Source organism: Miscanthus floridulus, chromosome 10, assembly GCF_019320115.1.
Source record: "Miscanthus floridulus cultivar M001 chromosome 10, ASM1932011v1, whole genome shotgun sequence".
NCBI lineage: Eukaryota > Viridiplantae > Streptophyta > Magnoliopsida > Poales > Poaceae > Miscanthus > Miscanthus floridulus.
In genome coordinates, this window is record NC_089589.1 from 89,837,394 (window position 1) to 89,859,334 (window position 21,941).

At 48.6% G+C, this 21,941-nt stretch overlaps 1 protein-coding gene across 1 annotated transcript; it reads left to right on the forward strand.

Moving 5' to 3' along the window:
• The first annotated feature begins 20,646 nt into the window (after positions 1-20,646).
• On the forward strand, positions 20,647-21,564 carry LOC136485064 (TPD1 protein homolog 1A-like). Its single transcript, XM_066482014.1, has 2 exons — positions 20,647-20,791; positions 20,915-21,564. Exons 1-2 carry the CDS (start codon positions 20,668-20,670, stop codon positions 21,256-21,258), a joined length of 468 nt encoding a protein of 155 aa, XP_066338111.1. The 5' UTR covers positions 20,647-20,667; the 3' UTR covers positions 21,259-21,564.
• Positions 21,565-21,941: the final 377 nt, after the last annotated feature.

The following is a 21,941-nucleotide window of genomic DNA, read 5'->3' on the forward strand; positions in this document are numbered from 1 at the left end:
AGGCGAGGCGGGATGAGGACGCCAGCGAAGGCGCCTCCAACCGTCCTGCCAAAAGAAAAAAAAACAAGAAGCAACAGCGCGACAACTTGCTCATGGCCGCTACCGATCGCAAGGGTGGCCGGAAGCCTGTGGAGGGCGCTCCGAACCACTTTGAGAAAATGCTCGAGGGGCCATGCCCAAACCATGCTTTCCCAGCCAAGCATCTATACAAGGATTGCGGCCTCATGCACAAATACTTGTCTGGGGGCCTCAACAAAGGGGAGCAGGGGAAGGAACCTGCCCCCACCATAGACGACATAGAGGAGAAGGATGATGCCTTCCCAATGCTGAACGGCACCCTCATGATCTTCAAAGGATCAACGGCCTATGACTCCAAGCGCCACCAGAAGGTCGCGCTCCACGAGGTCTATACAGCCGGACCAGCCATGCTTGCCTTCCTCTGGTGGTCAGAATCCACCATAACCTTCGACCGAACCGACCATCCGGATGCCATCCCACACCTAGGAAGGTACCCGCTTGTTGTCGATCCAATCGTCAGCCCAAAGCGACTCACGAAAGTACTGATGGACGTAGGCAGTGGCCTCAACATCATGTACACCAAGACGCTCGACGAGATGGGCATCGACCGAACAAACCACCGCCCCATCTGAGCGCCTTTCCATGGCGTCGCACCTAGCAGACAGGCCATACCGTTAGGGTAGATTGATCTACCCATCACTTTTGGGGATCAGTCCAATTATAGGACTAAGACCCTCACCTTCGACGTGGTAGGGTTCCCCAGAACTTTCCACGCCATCCTTGGGCGTCCATGCTACATGAAGTTCATGGCCATCCCCAACTACACATACCTCAAGCTGAAGATGTCGGGCCCTCACGGGGTCATCACCATTGGCACCTCCTTCCGTCGCGCTTACGAGTGCAAAGTCGAATGCTACGGCCATGCCACAGCAGTCGTCGCCTCCGGAGAGCTCGCCGCCCTCAGGGAGGAGGTCATTGAAGAAGTGCCTGATGCAAAGAGGTCATTCGGATTGTTCAAATCGGTGGAAGGGTCCAAAGAGGTCCTCGTGGATCCCAGCAGCTCTGAGGGCAAAAAAGTCTACATCAGAACCGCGCTCTCCTCTGAATAGGAAAGCGTGCTCGTCGACTTCCTCCACGATAACAAAGACATCTTTGCGTGGAAACCCTCGGATATGCCAGGCATCCCGAGGGAGGTCGCCGAGCATACCTTGAAAATCCACCCAGGCTCCAAGCCGGTGAAGCAACGCCTATGCCGCTTCGACGAGGAAAAACGTAGGGCCATCAGCGAAGAGATAGCAAAACTGTTGGCTACTGGGTTCATTAGGGAAGTACACCACCTAGAGTGGTTAGCAAATCCCATTCTTATGCGGAAGAAGAGCGGGAAATGGAGGATGTGTATCGATCACATAGGCCTCAACAAGGCGTGCCCAACGGACCCATTTCCTTTGCCACGCATAGACCAAATAGTCGATTCCACCTCAGGGTGCGAAACCTTCTGCTTGGCATTACCCTCTCTTACTTAGGAGCTGATGCATTCGGAGAAAAGGAAGGAGAAGAGGTGGCGGCTCAGAAGCTGGCGGGGAGGAGGGGCGAGAACACCTTTTTCCCTCCCCCTATTGAAAGAGGGGGCTGAGTAGCTAAGGAAAGGCGAAAGGTTCGAACAAAAAACTCTCTGCCTTCCCCTATTCAATGCAAATGCGAAATCAATGCTGACAGAAATCTGAGGGGACGTGCCGGAAACGACGGGACGCCGCTTGGTAAGCCAGAATGTCACCCGGACATGGCCCGCCACTAATGCACCCCGGACGCGAGAACTAGGGCACACTCACCTGTAGGCAACTTTCCGCTTCCCTAGGCAGGACCATGGAACGACCCGACGACAGAACCTCCCTCCAGGGGGAGTCCAGCGGGCCTCCTGGGTCGATTGGGCAGCCCAAGCAAAACAACGAATGAACGACCAATTGAAAGATAAGCCCCCCTATTTACTTACTTTGAGTGTTGAATTCTTTACCGAGCCTCCGACCCCAGCAACGGCAAGGGCACAGACATCGCTCGGGGGGCTACCGAGGGCGCCTGTTTGTTTAAACACCCTCTTAGCCCGACCCCTCCTTACGTTTGGGAGACCAAAAGCATGGCATGTGGGAATAAAACGATGAGCACAACTGGATGAACCACAAGACCCTACGCCCCGATGGCTACGGTATTTTTTGGTTCACAGTTCCTCACACTACTAGCCTCAGCTCCCGCCTTCCCGTAAGGAGTTTGGAGGAGTCCACCTGTAGAACTTATGCAGGTTACTCTGGCCTCGTCACAAATATCGGACCCGAACCTAGCATGGACATATCTGGTAAGAGCTTCCCACGGCTCATACCACCAAGGTAATGTTACCGACCCCTGCTTTCGTTTCGATTAAACTATACGCTAAATCCATATATCCAGACGCCACATATGCAAATCCTTGCATCTCAATGCTTCGTGTTGCATCATGAAGCGACAGCCGCCTCATTCAATATGAGCGATGCCTGACTGGGGTTCGAAGGCCGGCCCGCGAAGGGCTCGAGGCCGCCTCGTGTCAAACAAAGCCAGGGGAGAAAAACCGAAATGAGCCCCAGCGGCCCCGCCCGACCTCGTTCAGAAGCGGACAGGGACATCTTGACCTTTCTTGTTTGATTCTAACCTCGAGCCAGACCTATAGAATCTCCATCAAGGAGAGGCCAATGGGCCGCCTGAGCCCAGCAAACGGCTCGGGCATCTGCCGAGAGGTGGGTTAAGAAGTAGTGGAATGCCACATGAGGGCTCTACCGACCCCGTCAGTGAATGATGGATCCAAATTCCACACGAACACACCCGTTAGCGAGCTCAATGAGCGCGACACTCGAGCCATTAAGGCAAGTGTCATCAACTCAGCCCCTCCGGCCACGGAAACCGAGGACGGGGTAGTGCGCGAAAACACAGTCGACCCCTAGCAGACCCTAAAGGGCCTAGGGGCTCGAGCCACTCAATCCAAGATCGAGACACCGAGGTTCGAAGGCTGACCAGTGAAGGGTCCAGGGCCGCCTCATGTCAAACAAGAACCAGGGGAGAAAACACATATGAGCCTCAATGGCCTTTGCCCGACCCGCATTAAGGCGAGTAGGGTCGTCTCAACCTTCTTGTTCAAATCCAGGCTCTAGCTAAGCCCATAGAAACCCCATTGAGGGGGAATCTGTTGGAAGGCGGGCCAAGGAGTAGTGGAACGCCACCCCAGGGCTTCGCCGACCCTGCCGCGAAGCAAATGGGATTGGATTCCGAACATCCATGTTAGCAAGCTCATAATGCACGGTCATGCAGCAATCATCAAAGTGGCAAGGATCAGTGGAACAGACTGGTGAGACCACAAAAAGCTCATGCCCCGATAGCTACGGTAATTTTGCTCACCAGCACAATTAAAATTTCCTCTACAAAACTTTGGGCCCTACGGCCTTAACAAACGAAAGGGTCGATTGTCTAAATCTTTTTTCATCACAAAAAAGAGAAGGTAAGATCAAACAAACGAAATAAAAATTATGAAACCGTTTCTAGGACACAAAAGTACTGACACTTGTTCACATATTACAAATAAGTGTTTTTCAAGCTAACTACTTCCACGAAGGAAGGACCTCTTCTTTCAACCTATTCGCCAGGTTCCACGTGAGGGGAGCCACTGCCTTTTCCATCTCATCCAGCTCATCGTCATCATAGACAGGCACGAAGCCATGGCTCATTACCTCTAGGTTAATCTCCTGAGCATAATGGGAATGAGCGACAGCAAAGGCTTGGGTGATCCCGGTGTGGAAGGTGTCCTCCTCAAGTTGGCCCACCCATGTCGTGATACCCGCGGCACGAGCCGTGAGCGAGCTAGTTTCCTCTGGTTGCTCCACCCTCAAGGCATCAATGACCACCCCAACAACGGCTTGCAAAAGGTCATGCTCATCGCTCTCGGTCCGGAGGATCTCTCACACTTAGGTAAGCTCCTTCTCTAGCCTGGCAGCAGCGCTCTCAACATCCAACCTTCGGTTCACCATGATGCCAAGATCCGCCCAGAGGGAGTCGGCCACCCCACGCGCCTTGTCGTGCTCCTAGATGGCTCGGTCGCGATCCTCACGAGCTGCGCTATGCTCCGAGCGAAGTCTTTCCTCGGTCCGGCGTAGCTCGTCCCGCTCCTCGCGCAACCGGGTGATCGACGCGGCGTCCCAGTCCACCCTCTGCTGCAACGCCGTGAACCTCTCCTCAGCCTTCAGCTTGAGGTCTCGCTCCGTCTCTAGCTCCGCTAGGAGCTCACCAGCCCGCTCACTGGCTACAGCATTGTAACACCCGGGGTGTTTGGCTTTCACATAATTGCATTTCATTTCATAAACATGTGCATCATCTATCTCATCATGCCTTGTTACTGAGACATGCATATGCAACATTTTCCAATTGTGTATGTTTCATACTTGAGTGTTGTGAATAGTAATGGTGTAACATGTGAATGCAACATGAGTTTCTTATACCTTGAAACATGGCAACATGTTAGTAATATGACAAGTATGAAATGATAACAAAATCACGAAAACATGTGAAACATGACTATGAAACAAATGTAACAATTCATGTGTTTTTCATTGTTTCAGTACATACAATGCTTGATTCTTGTGTGACCAATGGGTGGTGTGGCTAATAATCATCCTAAGTAACTTAGTTACACCTAGAACGTCATTAGGGACAATGTTCATGTTGATCATTTTGACTAATTAGGTCCCCAAGTCATGGTTTGACCAATTTTGACCCCCTAAACCCTTTTGTTTGACTGTTTAAAAAGTGCAACTTAGAGTCTATGCATGCTTGAGCAACCTACAGCAAAGTTGTAGCAAATTTTATAAGGAACAAACTTGGTTTAGAAGTCAATTCATGAAAATGTGCACAACATGCTCAAAAAGGACCCACAAGTCAGCATTGATGGTGGATTTAACATTTGAAAATTTTTCTCACTGTTGGGACTGCTTTCCAATTTCATGAAGACGACTTTGGAACCATGTAGATGGAAATCCATGGTGAATTAGCTCGAGCTTATGTTGAGCCATTTGGAGTACTCACTTAGCTCTATCATGTAGTCCAACTGGATTAGAGTTTGGCCAAGCCGATTAGGAGTTAATCAATGTCAAAGTAACGCTGTCAGGCTCGGATTTGAAACTCTGAATCAGAGCTACAGTGCCCGACCGGCAACAGAGCCTTCACACCGTGTGGCGCCGCGCGTCGCCGGCCGCCTGACCGGCCAGGCCACGTCGGGCCTGAGCTCGGATTTTGAAGCCTCAGCACGCCACCGAGAGCCCCCCTGTGCCACAGTTCATTTCTTTGTTTCCTTCCTTCTGCTCCTCTCGCCATAGCAGTCACAGCAGGCCATCGTTGTCGTCATCGGCTCCGCCGTGCTCGCGCCTGCTCGCCGTGGCACCACCGCCAGCTAGCTCCCGTCCTAAGCTCCGCCGAGATCTCCTCTACCTTCTCCACCCCACCGTGGGTCCGATTGCATCTTGGTAAGGGCACATTGGCCACTTCCGCCGTCACCGCTGCCGTGGTCGGGGTAGCTAGGACCCGTATCGTCCTCATTTCTTGTTTCATTAAATTTCCCCGCGTGCCCTAGGAGCTCATGCCATGCTCGGTTGAACCAGCCGTGGCTTGCCGTTGACGGCAGCTCACGCCGGAGCTTTGCCGTGCCGCCATCACCGACGACGAGCCCCTCAGCTAGGTCTTAGGTCGTGCCACTTGCACCACTCGGTTCCTCTCCTCACGCAGAGCATGTAGGTAGCAGTGGTGTCGCCAGAGTCCTCGCCGTCGGCGAGCAAGACCACCGCCGCGCCGTCAAACGCCGCCTCCCCTATTTCGTCTCACTGACCGGTGGGTCCGGCTGACAACCGGGTCCCACGCGTCAGTGACTGCTTGTTCTAAGGATAGCTCATTTATTCAGTTTTTGAATGCAGTTTGTGATTTTTGTATCTCCAAATTGGTAGATCCAAATGGTGTGAGGCTAATTTTGGTAGAATCACAGTGAAGTGTAGTATTTAATAAAAATATTATATGAGCACATGTTTTAGAAATTTTGGATGAATTAAATAGGACTTTGAAATGTGTTTTTAGATGCATGCAAACTTGTTGGAATTTTATCTTGAGTTTCTGTGGTCCACAAATTATGAAATTTTGTGGGTAGTCTATTATTGCCTAGTAGAAGCTCTGGTTAAAATTTCAGAGCTAGTGCATGTGTAGTTTTTAAGTTATAGAAATTCCTTTTAATAATGGATGGATCTTGTGTGAATTTTCATAATTTTTCTATAGATCCAGTAAAGGTAAAATTTGGTGAGTGCTATTTTTATACTATAAGGATGCTAGGAAAAATGGGAAATCTGTTGCTTGACACTTTTTAATAAGGTTCCCTAATTATGCTAAAAATAGACATGCCACCTGTTATTTTGGATACAACAAGTTCTACTTGCCCAATGGCTTTGAAATTTTTATGGTAGTCTATGTGAAGCATGAGATAGCTACTGTATTTTTTGTAGATTTTTATGAATAGTTTTACTATATATTGCTTAAATCACCTAATTAACTAAATAAATTGGAAAAGGATATTAAATAATTTATTTAGAAGTTGGCCCTATACTTTCTAGTGTTCCTCTGGTATGTGCAACAAGTTGGTAAACTTGGTTTGGTCAAATTATGCTTTTGCATAATCATTAAATAATTAAGTTAGTAACCCTGTCATTTCTGGATAGATTCTAAGTTTACTGGAATTCGATTTGGTTAACGTAAGAATCATGCTTTGGTGTTTACAAATGATTTGTTGAGAATTTCATAAGCTTTCCAGAATGCCCTCATGCAAGTCATTTAGATTTATAGAACTCTGGTTATGATTGAATTAAGGAACTACCCGTGTGCATATGAAACTTTAAATGTTGATTTATGTATGCCTTTACTATTTCTAAGTTTGTGGTAATGTTCCTAGGTGTTAGGCCTTTAACTGAAGATGAGCATCTTTATCTTAGGTTATGCAAGTTAGGTAAGTTGATCTTGTTCTTTAAGTTAAGTTAGATACATGTTTAAAGTGATTTGAATAGGGCTAGTCTTACTCGGTAAACGAGTGTCCAGTAATGCGTTCGTAAACACTTACTGTGATCCATTCATCATGAGCATCATGTCATTCCTTATGCATCCATGATAGTTATCTCGTGCATCGGCATGCAATAGGTGTACCGGAGGGAGTAACACTGCTGGAATTCGAGGAACCGAGCGAGCAGCAGCAGCCGACACCGGAGATTCAGGAGGAGCAGCCTTCAGGAGAAGTGCCAGACGAGGTCGCCGTTGAGTGCCCGGACCACCGTCCTTGCAACTTTGTGAAAGGCAAGCCCCGGACCATATTAAGCCTCCTAATTTTCGAAATGCGGTTATAGTATTATTGTTACATATATATATTGTTGCATTAAGTTTAGGTGTTGGATGCAAACAATTGCTGCATTGGTTACCCAATCCTTGTCCAAATATTGTTACCCTGAATCCTATGTAGCTCAGGCTCGTGTAGTGCTTAGCCTTGCTTAAACGCGGTAGAAGTCGGGTGATTTCCTGTCACCTGCGAGATATAGGAATATACATGTGGCACGGTTGGCTATATTTGCTATCGTGGAAAAGAACCTGTCTTAATTTGAAATGAAGACCGGACGGAGGCTTGCCAGTTTGCAGTGACTCCGTCTGTGCCGCTTAAGGACTGATTCTTGGAGCCTTTCCTGTTCATGTTGAACGCATGCCTCTCTCTTAGTTGGTCGTGTCCGATGACCGACCGTGAAGCCGAGTAGCTCACCTCAGGCCGGGAGTCGATAAGTATAAAGTGCGCCTCAGAAGGGAGCCGTAGGCGTGAGTCCAAGGGCAGGTGATTTAAAAGTCCTGATCGTCCTGGCAGAAGGGTAATCCCTGAGAGTGCTAGCGCTGATCGAACCTACGAATTTGGTTCCTGAGATGTTCCAAAGGTGACCTACGGCTACCTTTGCTAAGTATGCTAGGATGAGAGTTAGGAATACCCCCTCAGCTGAGTTGTAATTCGATTCGAGTCGCCGTCTCTCCCGGTTAGTGAGAACTTGACGGGCTTATCTCCAATGTAGATACACTAAATAACATAATGGTTCGGAAATGATGATATGATGATGACAGCCTTATTATACCTGCTATGGTTAATATTGTTTGCTCCTAATAAGTGAGTGCTCTAGTACAGGTGCTAATCTAGTGGACAGGTAAATAATGATAAGCTTGATGCTAAGTTTAAATTGGTTACTATAATCATAAGCTCTTTTATGCAACTATGTCAAGCTAGCCCACCTGAAAAGCCTTGCATGATCCTTGGTGTCTTTTATTTCTGGTTTTGACGGGTAAGTCTAGCTGAGTACCTTCTCGTACTCAGGGTTTATTTCCCACCTGTTGCAGATGACCAGTTCTACTTTGGTTGCTGCAAGTACTGCCTTCTCCCTGCTGGGGATGAAGACTAGACCGTTGGGCGCGGTCTCTACTAGTTCTCGCACCTGATAATGCTTTTGTGGGACATGACCCAGACTTGGAAATGTATTTGAAAACCATGATGTTTTGTACTAAACTATGTTGCTTCCGCACACTCAAACTTGGTTTGTAATATTCTATTTTAACTCTGATGGATGTATTCGAATGCTTATTATGAAATGTTGTAACGGATGATGTGTTGTGTTGAATCACTATGATCTTGGTTTGTATGTCGAGAGTTGGTTGAAATCCTTCGTGATTTCTGGACTACCGGGATTATGGGAGCTTAAGTACAGGAATTTGATCGCTTCGGTGATTGTTTTTGTACTTACGTTCTTATGATTTGGTCGGTTCTGTTACAAGCATCCTTCTATAGCAGCTCGTCCCGCTACTTTCAAAGCCTGGTGGCATCCTCGTCATCCAGCTTCACCCTCACCGATAGATCCTCAAACATTCCATGAGCCTCCTCCGCAACTCAACGTGCCTCGACCTCCCGCTACTGTGCAGCAGCGAGTTGCGCGCCTACATCTCCTCACAGCCTAGCCTCCTTGGTAAGGCGGTCCCATTCCGCCTTTTGCTCATGAAGGAACCAGGACTTATCTCGGCTACGAGCAACAATGTTCTAAAAAAAGGATCGGAATCAGAAGACACGAAAAAATATGTGAAGAAAGAAGAAAACAAGCGAGAAGATCAAGCGGATACCCGGCTAGAAGGAGCGAGGATTTCACGCAAGGCACCACTGGCCTCATTCAAGGCATTCAACGTAGCCGAGAACCCGATGTCTAGATTCTCCCGCTCCAGGCTCTCAGCAGCATCGTCGAGCGAGAACAGAGCCGATGATGGGTCCTCGGCGGCCATCCACTAAAGCGGCGGCTCTCCCCTTGTGGGAGAGCGGCCACCTCCCGACAACAGGGCCAAAGGCGGCTCCCTTCGGGTGCTCCCCACCACCGTCATGACGACCGAAGACCCTCCGGCCATGTCCTCCTCCATCCGGCCTGCCCCAGGCGCCACGGCCTGGACTGCCGGTGGCGCAGATTGCGCCACCCCCTCGGATGCCACCATGGCAGTATCCGACCCCGTCGGGCTTATCGCGGTCGCGGCCACCTCCGATGGGGCCCCTGGCGGCACAAACTGCGCTGCTCTATCGGACGCCACCATGGCGGCATCCAACTCCGCCCGGCCCACGTCTAGCACCGTCAATTGGGTCGTCGGAGGCACGGAATGCGCCACTGCGGACGCTGCCGGACCAGCCAATGAGGCCGCAACAATAGCATCACTCCTACCCGAAATAGGGTGATGCCGGGCAATGTGATCCGTCCCTCCTGAAGGGCAAGGCTCTTCCTGGGCACCGGCCCCAAAGGGTGGCCCCGTCGCAAGAATCTGCAAAACGGAAAAAGGGCATAAGGTCATAACGGAAAAATAAAGGAAGAGAACGAGGGGAATTGGTGACGTACTCTGGTGCTTTCGGTCGACGGGTATGTTTCGGGGATGAACACCCAGACCCCTGCTCCAACTCATGTGGGCGGGACCGTTTCAAGCCTGCCCCCTGCTCCGACACAGGGGGGTCGTCTCTCTTACCTCCGAGGGCGCGGCACCAGAGCCGCTCCCCTCCATCGGCTCATGGGGCATGGCGCCAGAGCCGCCCCCCTCCATCAGCTCACGAGCCACGGCATTGGAGCCGCCCCCCTCTACCAGTACCTCAGGGACGGCCTCAGATCCATCCCCTCCCATCCACCGATCCACCGCCGGCACCCCGCGGGTGACGGCGGATCCTCTGGCTCCCGCTGGACCTAGAGGCAGGCCCGGCTCCACTGTCCCCGTGGACTCACTTCCCTCTGTGTGGAATGGAAGGGGTCCCTGTAGGGACAGCGAGTCCTCATTCACCAGGTCACCCCAATCCACACCGGCTACCGTCTCATCATCGTCGTCATCATCGTCGTCGTCATCACTACTAGTCTCCTCTCCTCGATCACGAGCTTGCTGCTTACGTATCGCCTTCCTCTTCGCAAGCTCCCTCGTCTTCTTATCCCAACCGGCCAGGGCATCATTTGCTGCCACCCGGGCTGGGTCCTTCGGTAGCGGAACCGGGTTGTTCTTGAAGAACAGTCCCCCCGGCTGATCCCGCTATCCCACGGTTAGCATCAGAGGATCGAAAATTTCAAGCGAAAGAAGGAGCAAGGGAAAAGAAAACTTACAAAGTCAACAAACCCCGACTCCGACCGCATCGGAGGATGTCCTGGTACCGGGTACACAAAGTCGAGGACGGCGCCAATGGAGTCCTTCGTGGGCTCCATCGCCTCCTTAATACGATGTGCCACCTCGGAAGGAGGGAGCGCGTTGTCGGCAAGCGTCGTCCCTTCGAACGACGCTTTAGGCACCATCTGATACAGGGGAAGTGCACGCGCCATCAGCGGTGCAACCCTCCTCGCGTGGTAGGCACCAATAATCCCTGACCCCTTCACACCCCTCTCCTTCAGGGTTCGGAGGGCAGCGAGAAGGCCGTTGAGATGCTTCTTTTCCTTGGCCTAAATGCCCCATCCCCACAACTCCGGGGCCTCCAAGATGTAGCGCCCAGTGAAGGCTGGCAAGGGAGCGGTGGCATCGTTCTTAACGTAGAACCATTGCGAATGCCACCCCTTGTTAGAGGTGGTTAGACGCATCAACGGATACGCCCCCACCCGGGTGCTGCGGAGGTGGATGCTGGCGCACCCCACCGGCGCGTACAGATCCTCTTTCTCGACCCACCTCTTCACGAGATTGACGGCAAAGAGGTACCGCCATAGGTCAAAGTGGGGATCGATCCCCAAGAGCCCCTCGCACAGGGCGACGAACGCCGCAATGTGCTGAATCCTGTTGGGGGTAAGGTGTTGAAGCTCCACCTGGTAGTAGTCCATTAGTCTCCGAAGGAACTGATGGGCGGGCGTGGCGAATCCCCGCTCGTGGAAGTGGGCGAAAGAAATGACGTACCCTTCAGGTGGCTCCGGTTCTGCCTCTTCACCGGGCAACCGCCACTCCACGCGCGGTGGTCAACAGGCGAAGGAGGCCTTGGCGAACGAGGCCCTCTAAGCGCTGACGAGAGATGTTTGATTTGTGCCACGGGACATTGCGATGGCAGGAGCAGCACGGGGAACAAGGCAGCAGCGAGTTTGACGGCGGAGGCAGTACGGGTGCGAGAGACGGAGTCGATTGACGGCGGAGGCTAAGGACGCAAAGGCGAGGAGGCAAAATGCGGAACCCTAGGGGCAAACCCCGTGGTTTTATAGGGGCAACGGATGCGAGAAGGGAAACCATCCCCCTCGATCTCTAAGCCTGCCACGCGCACCGCCACGTCACCTCGCGGGATACGCGCACACGATCCCTTTCCCTTCCCGAAAAATCACGTCGGACGGTTAGCCTTCCCCCGGTGGATCGGGACTCTCTCTCCATCGAGGGGACACGGGTCATAGAGCTTTTCCCTCCGGCCCACCTAGGGTCCCAAATCCGAAGACCCATCCCAACGAGGGATAGGCCCGCAAACTACCGAGATTCAAGGGCGCAAGCGTCACCAGGGCCTCGATCCGCAGTCAGGTCCCAGCCAGGCCAGCACTAACTAAAATATCCCATCGACGAAAAACCATGTCTTTCAGCCTTACCCACGAAGGGTTCGATACTACCCCCCAGGTGATTCTACTCAAATCACCCAGGGGCTCGAGGGCTACACCCATCAGGTGCGCTCGCGCGCACCCTCTAGCAAATTAACTCTGACAAAATCAAAAACACCCCCTGAGCGATTCTATCCAAATCACCCGAGGGCTCGGGGGCTACTGTCGGGGACCTAACACCGGGATACCCCAGGAGGTGGAACCAATAACCATCGAACGTTAAAAACTCTCAGACGGACAAGGACGCCGCTGCTTTCCTTGCCCGAATAACGAGAGTTTGGTTCCACCTCGCCCAACGCCCTTGGGCCAGCTCCGCCTCGCCCGAGGGCTAAGGGCTAGACTCTGCCTCGCCCGACCCCGAGGGCTGGGCTCGGCCTTGCCCGATGCCCTTAGGCCAGCTCTGCCTCGCCCGAGGGCTAAGGGCTAGACTTTGCCTCGCTCGACCCCCGAGGGCTGGGCTTGGTCCCGCCCGAGGGATAAGGGCCAGCTCCACCTCGCCCGAGGGCTTAGGGATAGACTCTGCCTCGCCCGACCCCCGAGGGTGGGCTTTGCCTTGCCCGATGTCCAAGGACTGGTTTCGTCTCACCTGTCAACCTCTCCCTGCCCCCTCATGATGATAGGTACAGAGTAGGACAAGATGTTCAGGTCAACCGCGGCTTCGAGGACCATACCCTACGCCCCGGGAGGAAAAGTACTGCCAGGGAACAATGGGATGGGTGCTTTAGACCCTCCCAGGCATAGCAGAGCCTGAAAAGTGTTATGGGTGCGTGCTCTTCGCCCTACAAATTGTAGGCGCCGCCTTCAGCTCTCGGACATAGAACCCGACGTAGACATACGACAACCACTACGGTCCAGGAAAGGACTCACGTCCTCCACAAATGATGGATGTGTTGTCACCACGTTATGGTCCCAAGGGAGCGGCGCCCGCTTCACAGCCCCTCGAGTCCACCAGATCGGAGCACTCGCTTCAGCCTCCGGACGCCCTCTCCGATCAGAAGGCCTTGCCCACATTGCTACTTCGGACCCTGACCCCGCGTCCCTCCGATGGGGACTCATAGGAACTAGAAGGCGTGCGGAGCAAGGCTGGGCAAGGCTCATAAGTCAAAACTACTATACAGAGTCCATACCCTACGCGGAGCAGTACTCTGTAGCCATTCTGACATTCTACAGTGGCATCGACAGTATTGTAGGCGCTTACCATCCTCTTGCACCCGCCAGAATGGACAACAAGGCTTGGTAGACGTGAACAACAAGGCTAGGTAGCATACGCATCCTTGCTCTCTCACTTGTAAAGCCGTCCCCTTCATCTATAAAAGGGGATGTGCTTCCTCCAACAAGGGGACGGACTTGGGGACAATACGAAACACATCACACACAGTCAAGCTGCTACCAAGCTCTTGGGATCCTTTCAACCCTTCCATCAGAGACTTGGGACCAGTCCCTCTCTCGACCGCTTGTACCCCCTACTATGAACTATTTTTGGTGCTAATAACATGAGCAGCAATAGACTGGACGTAGGGACATTCAGCCCGAACCAGTATAAATCTTGTGTCCTTTAGCGCACCATCCAGGCCTAACGCGCATCACTATAAATTTACTTGCCGGTGCTTGTACGAAACACCGACATGTACCAGCGAGGTAGGTGAGATGAGTGGCCAGCGACACTTTCATTTTTATTTTTATTTCGTTCATGTTTATTTTTAACTAACAAACATCACATGGACACTCGAACAAGCATACCAACATATTCATGATGTTCATATCCTGCTGATGATATGTTTTTTCCTGTTTATATTTTATATTATTTTAGCTTCCAAAAATTCATTTTCTAAACAACTTTATGCGCTAACAAGCATAACTAAAACTCCAGGTTTTAATATTTAGCAAATTTTACTTTCAACAAATTTTGTTTATAAAAATTGTTTTCATGCTCAATCCAACCGAACAAGTCATTCACCATTTACTTGCTAGAATCGTTATCGGACATTTTTAAATACTTTTATGCACTAAGTGAATTAACTCAGATATTTAGTTTAGTCCATCAAAGTGAACCACCTAAGACTCACTCGTCATCCCATGTGTGTTTTAAACTTTTAAACCCGAAAACTTGTTTTGCTAATTTCTCTTAGGCATTAACTTAGGTGCTAAGCAAGCTCATAACACCAGAGGTGTTGCAGTCTCTGAGCAAGTGCACAGCGTATTAAGACTATCTCAACTTGTACAATGCTATGCAAGCTAGCGCATGAGAATTGGAGCGAGTGTGGACATGGCTTATATATGCGCCGCAATGAGTAATCGTGATTGATCATTGATGTCTATATCAACATATTTTTAAGGGGGGGATGGGGTGCGTCAAAAAGTCCCCACCTGATCCAAGACTTTGTTTCCACTCTTGATCGATAGCCTCTTTACCCTTTTGGCAGCCAAGTATATTAGTATTGTCGTATATATAATTTTGTATAGTGTCGTGCCATATAATCTTGAGAAGTTTGCATGAGCTTGGTCGTTTGGAGTCAAAGCGTATCCATAATCAACTGGAACAAGTGGTGTTCGAGACTATGAGTCATGTGGGATCAGGAACTCATGACCTAGGAGTAGGAGGATGGCCGAATACCGATTTAATTTCAATATGTGCACTAACCTGAAGACCGTTGAATATCTTGGAGGCAAGACCAGAAGGTTACAGTTTGTTTTTCCTTCTCATCAACTATAGCACCCGGTTTTAAGAACAAAACCAGATACATACCATATGTGAGCCCAGGAAGTCAAATCTCACATATAGCTACAAATAAGGGTAATATCATAAGACAATGCTTATTACATAGCATATGAGTATAAAGAATACAACCTCAGAGTATAGACAGCGGAAAGACAACTCCGATCTTCAGGTGAAGACTCCACTTCCACAGGGATAACTGACTGGTTGATCACAAACCTAATTCCTCCAAACTCTAGCAATCTGGTACCCATCTGGGATTTTTTCAAAGATTTAAAAAGTAAAGTAAGCGTAAGTACATGTTGTACTCAACAAATATAACATGGGGTTCATGAGGCTCAAAAGGCTGACACTGGTTTAACTACGATTAGCTTTTAATTGTCACAGTTTTACCAAAGGAGTAGCAACAAGTTTATCACAAGTCCCTATAAACACATGATCAGGTAAACATGAGTAATGAATAGAATAAACATTAATCATTAGTGAGCATCTTTATCATCAGTGTTCATCATCTATTCCGTAAATCTTCCAAGGCCGCTCGTGACCGTGAGCACGGCTGATATGCCAGTTTTACACTCTGCAGAGGTTGTACACTTTCACTGTGAGTCATGATTTACCCTTTTGTCTGAGGTCGTGAGCCTCTAGACCCACTACCAAGGAAGGTCGGCAGGGTTCACTATGAAGCCTTTCAAAGGTTCGTCTAACAAGTTAGGGCTGCTAAGGTTTCCCCATCAGTAAGCATAAACCCCCTCCAAGGAGTGACTAACAAAATACAAAGAAACCAAAGTGCACCCTCTTGGCAGGCCGAGATCATACAAACCGGAGCCCCTCTTGTGCCATAAAGGTAACCACTAACAAGCTAGAAAAGATCCTCATACTAAGCTAAAGCCAGAGCCATATAGCCCTCACAGCTGTACTGTAAGTCCTGGATGATCACTTACAGATAAGTCCTTAGGGAGATTAATCTAGAGCATTTAGAAAGTAGCTAAACACTCTAGCCCCCTATTTCCATGTTGCTAAAAAGCATCTTTAGTGTTTATTGCATATACCATTAGCCAAGTTACAGGATCATGGTTGTAGTTGAGCACTAGCAAAACTACCCAATGCAATAACCCAAAGGCATCAAGGTACAAGTACAAATTACTAGGAAATCCTTAGTGGTAGTCAAGGTAGACACATGCAGTATGAATTAAATGATTAAAGGTATATAGGACAACAAGGAGGATCCCATGCTATACTTGCCTTAAAACACCAATCCTTCGGTAAGCTTTAATCTTCAACATTCTTCTTCTGGATTCACCATGTATAACTCACCGACTGGACAAGATCATAAAGCACCACACAAGCATCCATGCAATCATACATGAAGCAAACAATAGATCTAAATTAGAATAGTATACCAAACATAAAATCAAGATGAAAAGCTTATAAAACGAATCTACGTCTTGCTACGAACACACAGACGCAAAAAGCACGCTAATCGGAGCTACGGTAAAAAAGACACAACTACCGATAGATCTACTTTATACGTGGAAAAGAAAACTATAGGCTTCATTTAGTTTAACCATATAAATTCATATATATATATATATATAATATTTAATATTTTATAAATATTATAAATTGAATCAAGTCAAATTTAGATTTGAATTATAAAACTAAAGCAAAACAAACCATATTTTATTTATAAAATTCAATTGCATAATCATTAATCAAGATATGATTTAAACCATGAAATTTCAGAAATAGTAATATGGTAAACACTGTTACTAATGCGTAATTTACATTGTTACGAATCCAACGCAACTTGAATGGGCTAAAATGGAGTTAAAACGTAGAAGATATGAATTAAACAAGATTTCCTTTAATAAAATAATAGATTAAATCCAACCTTGAATTTTAAAAGTTGAAAACACACCTAACAGTGATATAAACACATAGACAACGTAAATACGAACCTAACGCAATTTGAACGGGTCAAAACGGAGTTAAAATGACAAAGTTTGGGCCTAAATAAATCTAGTGGCAAAACTGTAATTAACTAAAAACGTATTTTTAAAGTCAGCCGAACAAAATACACTTTTTAAAAGAACAAGGCGCAATCTATGGATTAAGCTTTGGACCACGGGTTCTATTATTGAAAAACATAGGGACTCTTTAGCAAGATGGCCACGCGAAGGGGTATCTTCTATTTTCAGCCGTTAGATCGGAATCAAACGGCCAGGGTAGCACGGGAGGAGGAAAGCGGCCAGAACAGGACCGCCGGCGAACCTGGTGGCGGCGGCGCCATTGCCGGAGCGACGTCGCTCACAGTTTTTGACCTACAGAGCACGGTTTTCAACGGGAAAGTCACGGGGCGGAAGAGAAGGTTGAGGCGAGCTCACCTAGGGCACTGGTGGGGACCTCCAAGCACCTGAGATGGCGCTATGCTCGGCGGGCGACGGCGACTCGACGGCTAGGGCATGGCTTGAGGCGAGGGTGGCGTGCTCTCAGGTTCGGGGAAAACGGCGCGGGCTCGGCTGATACTTATGGGGCAAGACGGCTTGCGGCGCACGCAAATCAACGGAGCAGGGCGGATGCGGACACTCGGCGGCGATGGAGTCCGCGTAGGATACGTCGGAGGTAGGAGATGCTCCTGACAGTGGGGTCCCACCGGTCGACGTTAAGAGAAGGAGAGGCCAGGCGGTCAGTGAGGGAGAGAGGGCGCGGCGCGGGCCGCTGGCTTCGGCTGAGAGGAGCTGGCTGCCGAACTGGGCCGAAGGAGAGGAGGGGAGCGAGAAAGGGAGACCGGGATGGGCCGCCGGGAGCAAAGGCCGAGCGGGGAAGTGGGAAGCGGGCCACGCGGTTGGGAGGAAGGGAGTTGGGCCGGTGCCAGGGCAAAAGCCCCCGCGAAGAAAGACAGTGAGGAAGAGAGGGAAAGAGAGTTTTTCTTTTTTTGCCTAGTTTGTTTTCAACCCAAATTCAAATGTAAACCAAATCAAATTTGAATAGGATTTTAATTACATTTTTTTCAATTCAAATAAAAATGAGAAGTTTTGGTAAGTTTCCAAAAATAAATTTTACAACTTTAAAAATTCTTTTATTTTCAAAATTTCTTTTCTTTTCTTTTCTTTTACTTCAAAGCCATTTTCAATTTTTTTTTTCAAAAGCATTTTGAATATTTTCAATTTGAATCACATCCACACAATTCAAAGAAACAAATGCACCGGCATGTATGCTCAAACATGTTGCTAAACCTTATGATGAATTTTAATTTCATGAAAATTTTTATTTTCTATGTTTTAATGAGCACAAAATTCATAAATAAACCATTTTAGACCCATTTTCAAAAGAAACAAGTTTTGGGGTGTTACATCAACTGAAAAAGGAAACCACCAATTAGGATTGAACCATAGTAAAGAAAACCAAAGTACAAAACAAAACAATGGACATACTTTTGTACTTGTTCCACAACGAATCCAGCGAGCGTGGCATCGGTGTCCTCTGAATCCAGCAACTTCAGCAGGTGGTCAGCATCTTCGACTTTGATGTCCGTTTGAAATTGGATGTCCACAATTGCTGTAGTTAGTGATGTGAATCGGACGCTAAAAACTGCAATAGGAAAGGATAGGAGAAAGAAAATGGTCACCGTCCGTCAACACTGGCTTGCATTTGCTCGGTCCCTGCCATGGTGACTGGCTCTGGCAGTGAGAAATGGCTGGGGAGTAGGGAGAGTGGGGAGGAGGAAGAAGGAGCAGTTACGGCTTAGGGGCGGGACGATGTGTTGTGCGGCCGCCAGGCGGCTAGGGCGGGCGGCTGCCGTCTGGCAAGTAGCTATGGCTGCGGCCGCGGCCTGCCCTGCCGCTGCGGGTAGCACGCCGGTGCAAGCAGCGGCGTGCGGTGCGGATGCGTGGTTGCCGTGCTCGTACAGCCGCTGCGGGTAGCACGCCGGTGCAAGCAGCCGCGTGCGGTGCGAATGTGTTATATGATGTTTTGATTGTAACATCCGTCTTATAATATAATTTATTTAGATCATATTTTAGCTGGTTATTATAATCATAGAATCATGAAAAGGTTGGTATTTACACTTAGCAGATCGTGCAAAAACCATGCCAGGTGACATACAAATAAGCACAGAAAAATCGCCATATGCCACTCGGTATTTCCACATTTTATTCACTATCCTCTGTTGACCTTGACGCCTCCTGTACCGATGAACCACACATGTTATCCAACAGCTCAGATTAATGTCTGCCATGCTATCTTGTCCCGTCTAGTAGACTCGGCGACGACCTACGAGCTTGATGCAGAAAGTGAGATCCGAACGAGGATACTCCAAGAAGACTCGCGAGTCGACTCACCAGTCAAGTCATGCGTGTGGACCATAGATTTGTTCGTACGTACAGCAAACAGTGTTCGGAAACAGACGTAAGGGCTCTGACGTGTACTAGTATCAGTGGTCTGTCGGCCTCAGGAACTTCACATGGGCACATAGACGCATAACTGCTTGGAAATTTCGCTGCAGCAACATGGCAATGGTTGTGTGAAGCCAACTGACTAATCGATTGACTTGAGATTGTCTTGTGTTTGAAGAAATTTTAGGGACACCTTCCATCTGAACCGCTTTTTGTTGATACATCCCCTGAACCTCACAGTTCACACCGTGTAAAAAACCTGGTAAGGAGCATTTGGCATTTCTCTGTTGTAATAATTCTTTTTTTTATAAGGAGGTGTTATACCTTCGACACTAGGACTAACCATATCTAGTACTCCCTCTATCCAAAAAAAAATATATAAGTCTCGTCTTCTAAGGAGTCAAACGATATCAAGTTTGATCAAATAAGTATAAAATTATTTTAATATTTGTGATGCGCAATAAGTATCATTAGACTAAGCTAGTATAGAATATAGTTTTATAGTATATTTCAAAGTATGAATATTCATTTTTTTTATAAATCTAGTCAAACGTGAGATTCTTTGACTTCTCAAAAAATAAGATTTTAATTTTTTTTGAGACGAGGGTAGTACCTAGCATAACACATTTTTCATGTGAGTGATGACACTAAAGCTCGACATAATCTCAACTCCAAAATAGATATTTGGAGACAGCCATGTTGATCAGTTAACAATCCTTTTCAAGTCGTCTATAAAAAAACAACACACACACAGCTTTTTACACCAAATTGACAAGCAAGTTCCAAAAGGTAGCTCCCGTCCACCAGCCACATTTGGCCATCACTGACAGGATCAATGCACTACTTAGGCCTTGTTTAGTTGGCGATTTTTTTGGAAAATGGTACTGTAGCACTTTCGTTGTTATTTGATAATTAATGTCCAATCATAGTCTAATTAGGCTTAAAAGATTCGTCTCGTGAATTTCGTCTAAACTGTGTAATTAGTTTTATTTTTTATTTATATTTAATGCTTCATGCATGCGTCCAAAGATTCGATGTGATGGGAAATTTTGAAAAATTTTGTAAAATTTTGAGAACTAAACGGTACCTTACTCGGGTAACACTTTCTTCTTATTATTATTAGTTTCGTCAGAAAAGGTAAACAGTAAACACAAATGACAAGTTTCTAAAGGCTCCTGCAATTGGCAGCAGTTAAGTATTGACGTGTCCTTTTGAGCTGTGCATTCTACTCTGTGGACCATAAGCAGAGCACGAGCAGTGGAAGACTTGGGACGCAGTGATGCACATGCACAGGACCGTTTGGTCTGCACTCTGTAGCTGCACGGACACCTCTATAAATAGAGCCGGGTGGCATCACAGGCACCGTTCCATGCCACAGGCAAAAGACCCAGAGCCCCTCAATCAAGTGAACAGAAAGAAGAACATGGCACAGTCGGCGAAGCTGCTGCTTCTCCTCCCTGCCCTCGTTCTGCTCCTCCTTGTCCAAGCGCAAGGTAACCAACGCAAACCCCACACAGCTTCTGCTGTGATGAACCCCTGCTTCCCTCTCAATTCTCTGCACGGTGGACGGTGGTTGTTGACCCACGGCGGTCGTCTCGCGTCGTGCGTGCATGCAGGGGCGCGGCCGGCGGCGGCGTCGAAGCCGAAGCCCACCGGCAAGTGCGCGGCGTCGAGCGTGACGGTGTCGCAGTCCAACACGGGCGACAAGGCCGGGTACGACCCGGTGTTCGAGGTGACGGTGCGCAACACCTGCCGCTGCGCCGTCCGCGCCGTGTACCTCCGCTCCGAGGGCTTCGCCAGCTCCGTCGCCGTCGACCCGCGCCTGTTCCGCCGGGAGGGGCGCGACTACCTCGTCGGCGACGGGCGACGGATCGAGGCCGGCGCTGAGGTGCGCTTCCGCTACGCCTGGGACCGCGCCTTCCGGATGGGCACCGCCACCGTGCACGACGACTGCTCCTGAGTCGTCGCCGTCGTCCTGACTCGATCCATGGCCGTCGGCGAAGACGTCGAGCTGGTCAATTTGGCTTCACCGAGTGAAGTGCAGTAGCTCCTGTTCCCTGTAACGAGAGAGCATTTGCCTTTTTTTTTCGATCCTTGATGAAAGGGACTTGTTGTCGTGATCGACAGGGAACTTACTTTTATCTTACACTTGTTTGGTGCTTAGTTTGCTGAATCATATAGTACTATAATAGTATAATATTCCCTGTCCGAACAAAAGTGTAATTTTGGTATTCTAAACTAAGGCCTTGTTTAGATCATCTTCAAATTCCAAGTTTTTTCACTCTCTCTCCATCACATCAATTTTTGAACATATGCATGGAGCATTAAATGTAGGTAAAAAAATAACTAATTGCACAGTTTGGTTGTAAATCACGAGACGAATCTTTTGAGACTAGTTAGTCCATGATCAGACAAAGTTTGTCAAATACAAACGAAATATGCTACAGTGTTCAGATTGCAAAAATTTGCAATCTAAACGAGGCCTAAGTCAATGTGTATCCTTGAGTTAGTCTTAGTGAAGTGTCAGAGAACGCGCATGCTGCGAGTAACAAACAGTACTTGGATCGATGGCATGTTCTGAGAAAAGAGGCAAAAGGTGCGCGGTACCACCTTTTCGGTGCAGAGATTTTCAGGTGCCGGCCG

Coding starts and splice junctions, on each gene's coding strand:
- LOC136485064 (XM_066482014.1), top strand. CDS start 20,668: ATGCCACAGGCAAAAGACCCAGAGCCCCTCAATCAAGTGAACAGAAAG. Junction 20,792..20,914: donor CCTCCTTGTCCAAGCGCAAG/GTAACCAACGCA, acceptor GCGTGCATGCAG/GGGCGCGGCCGGCGGCGGCG.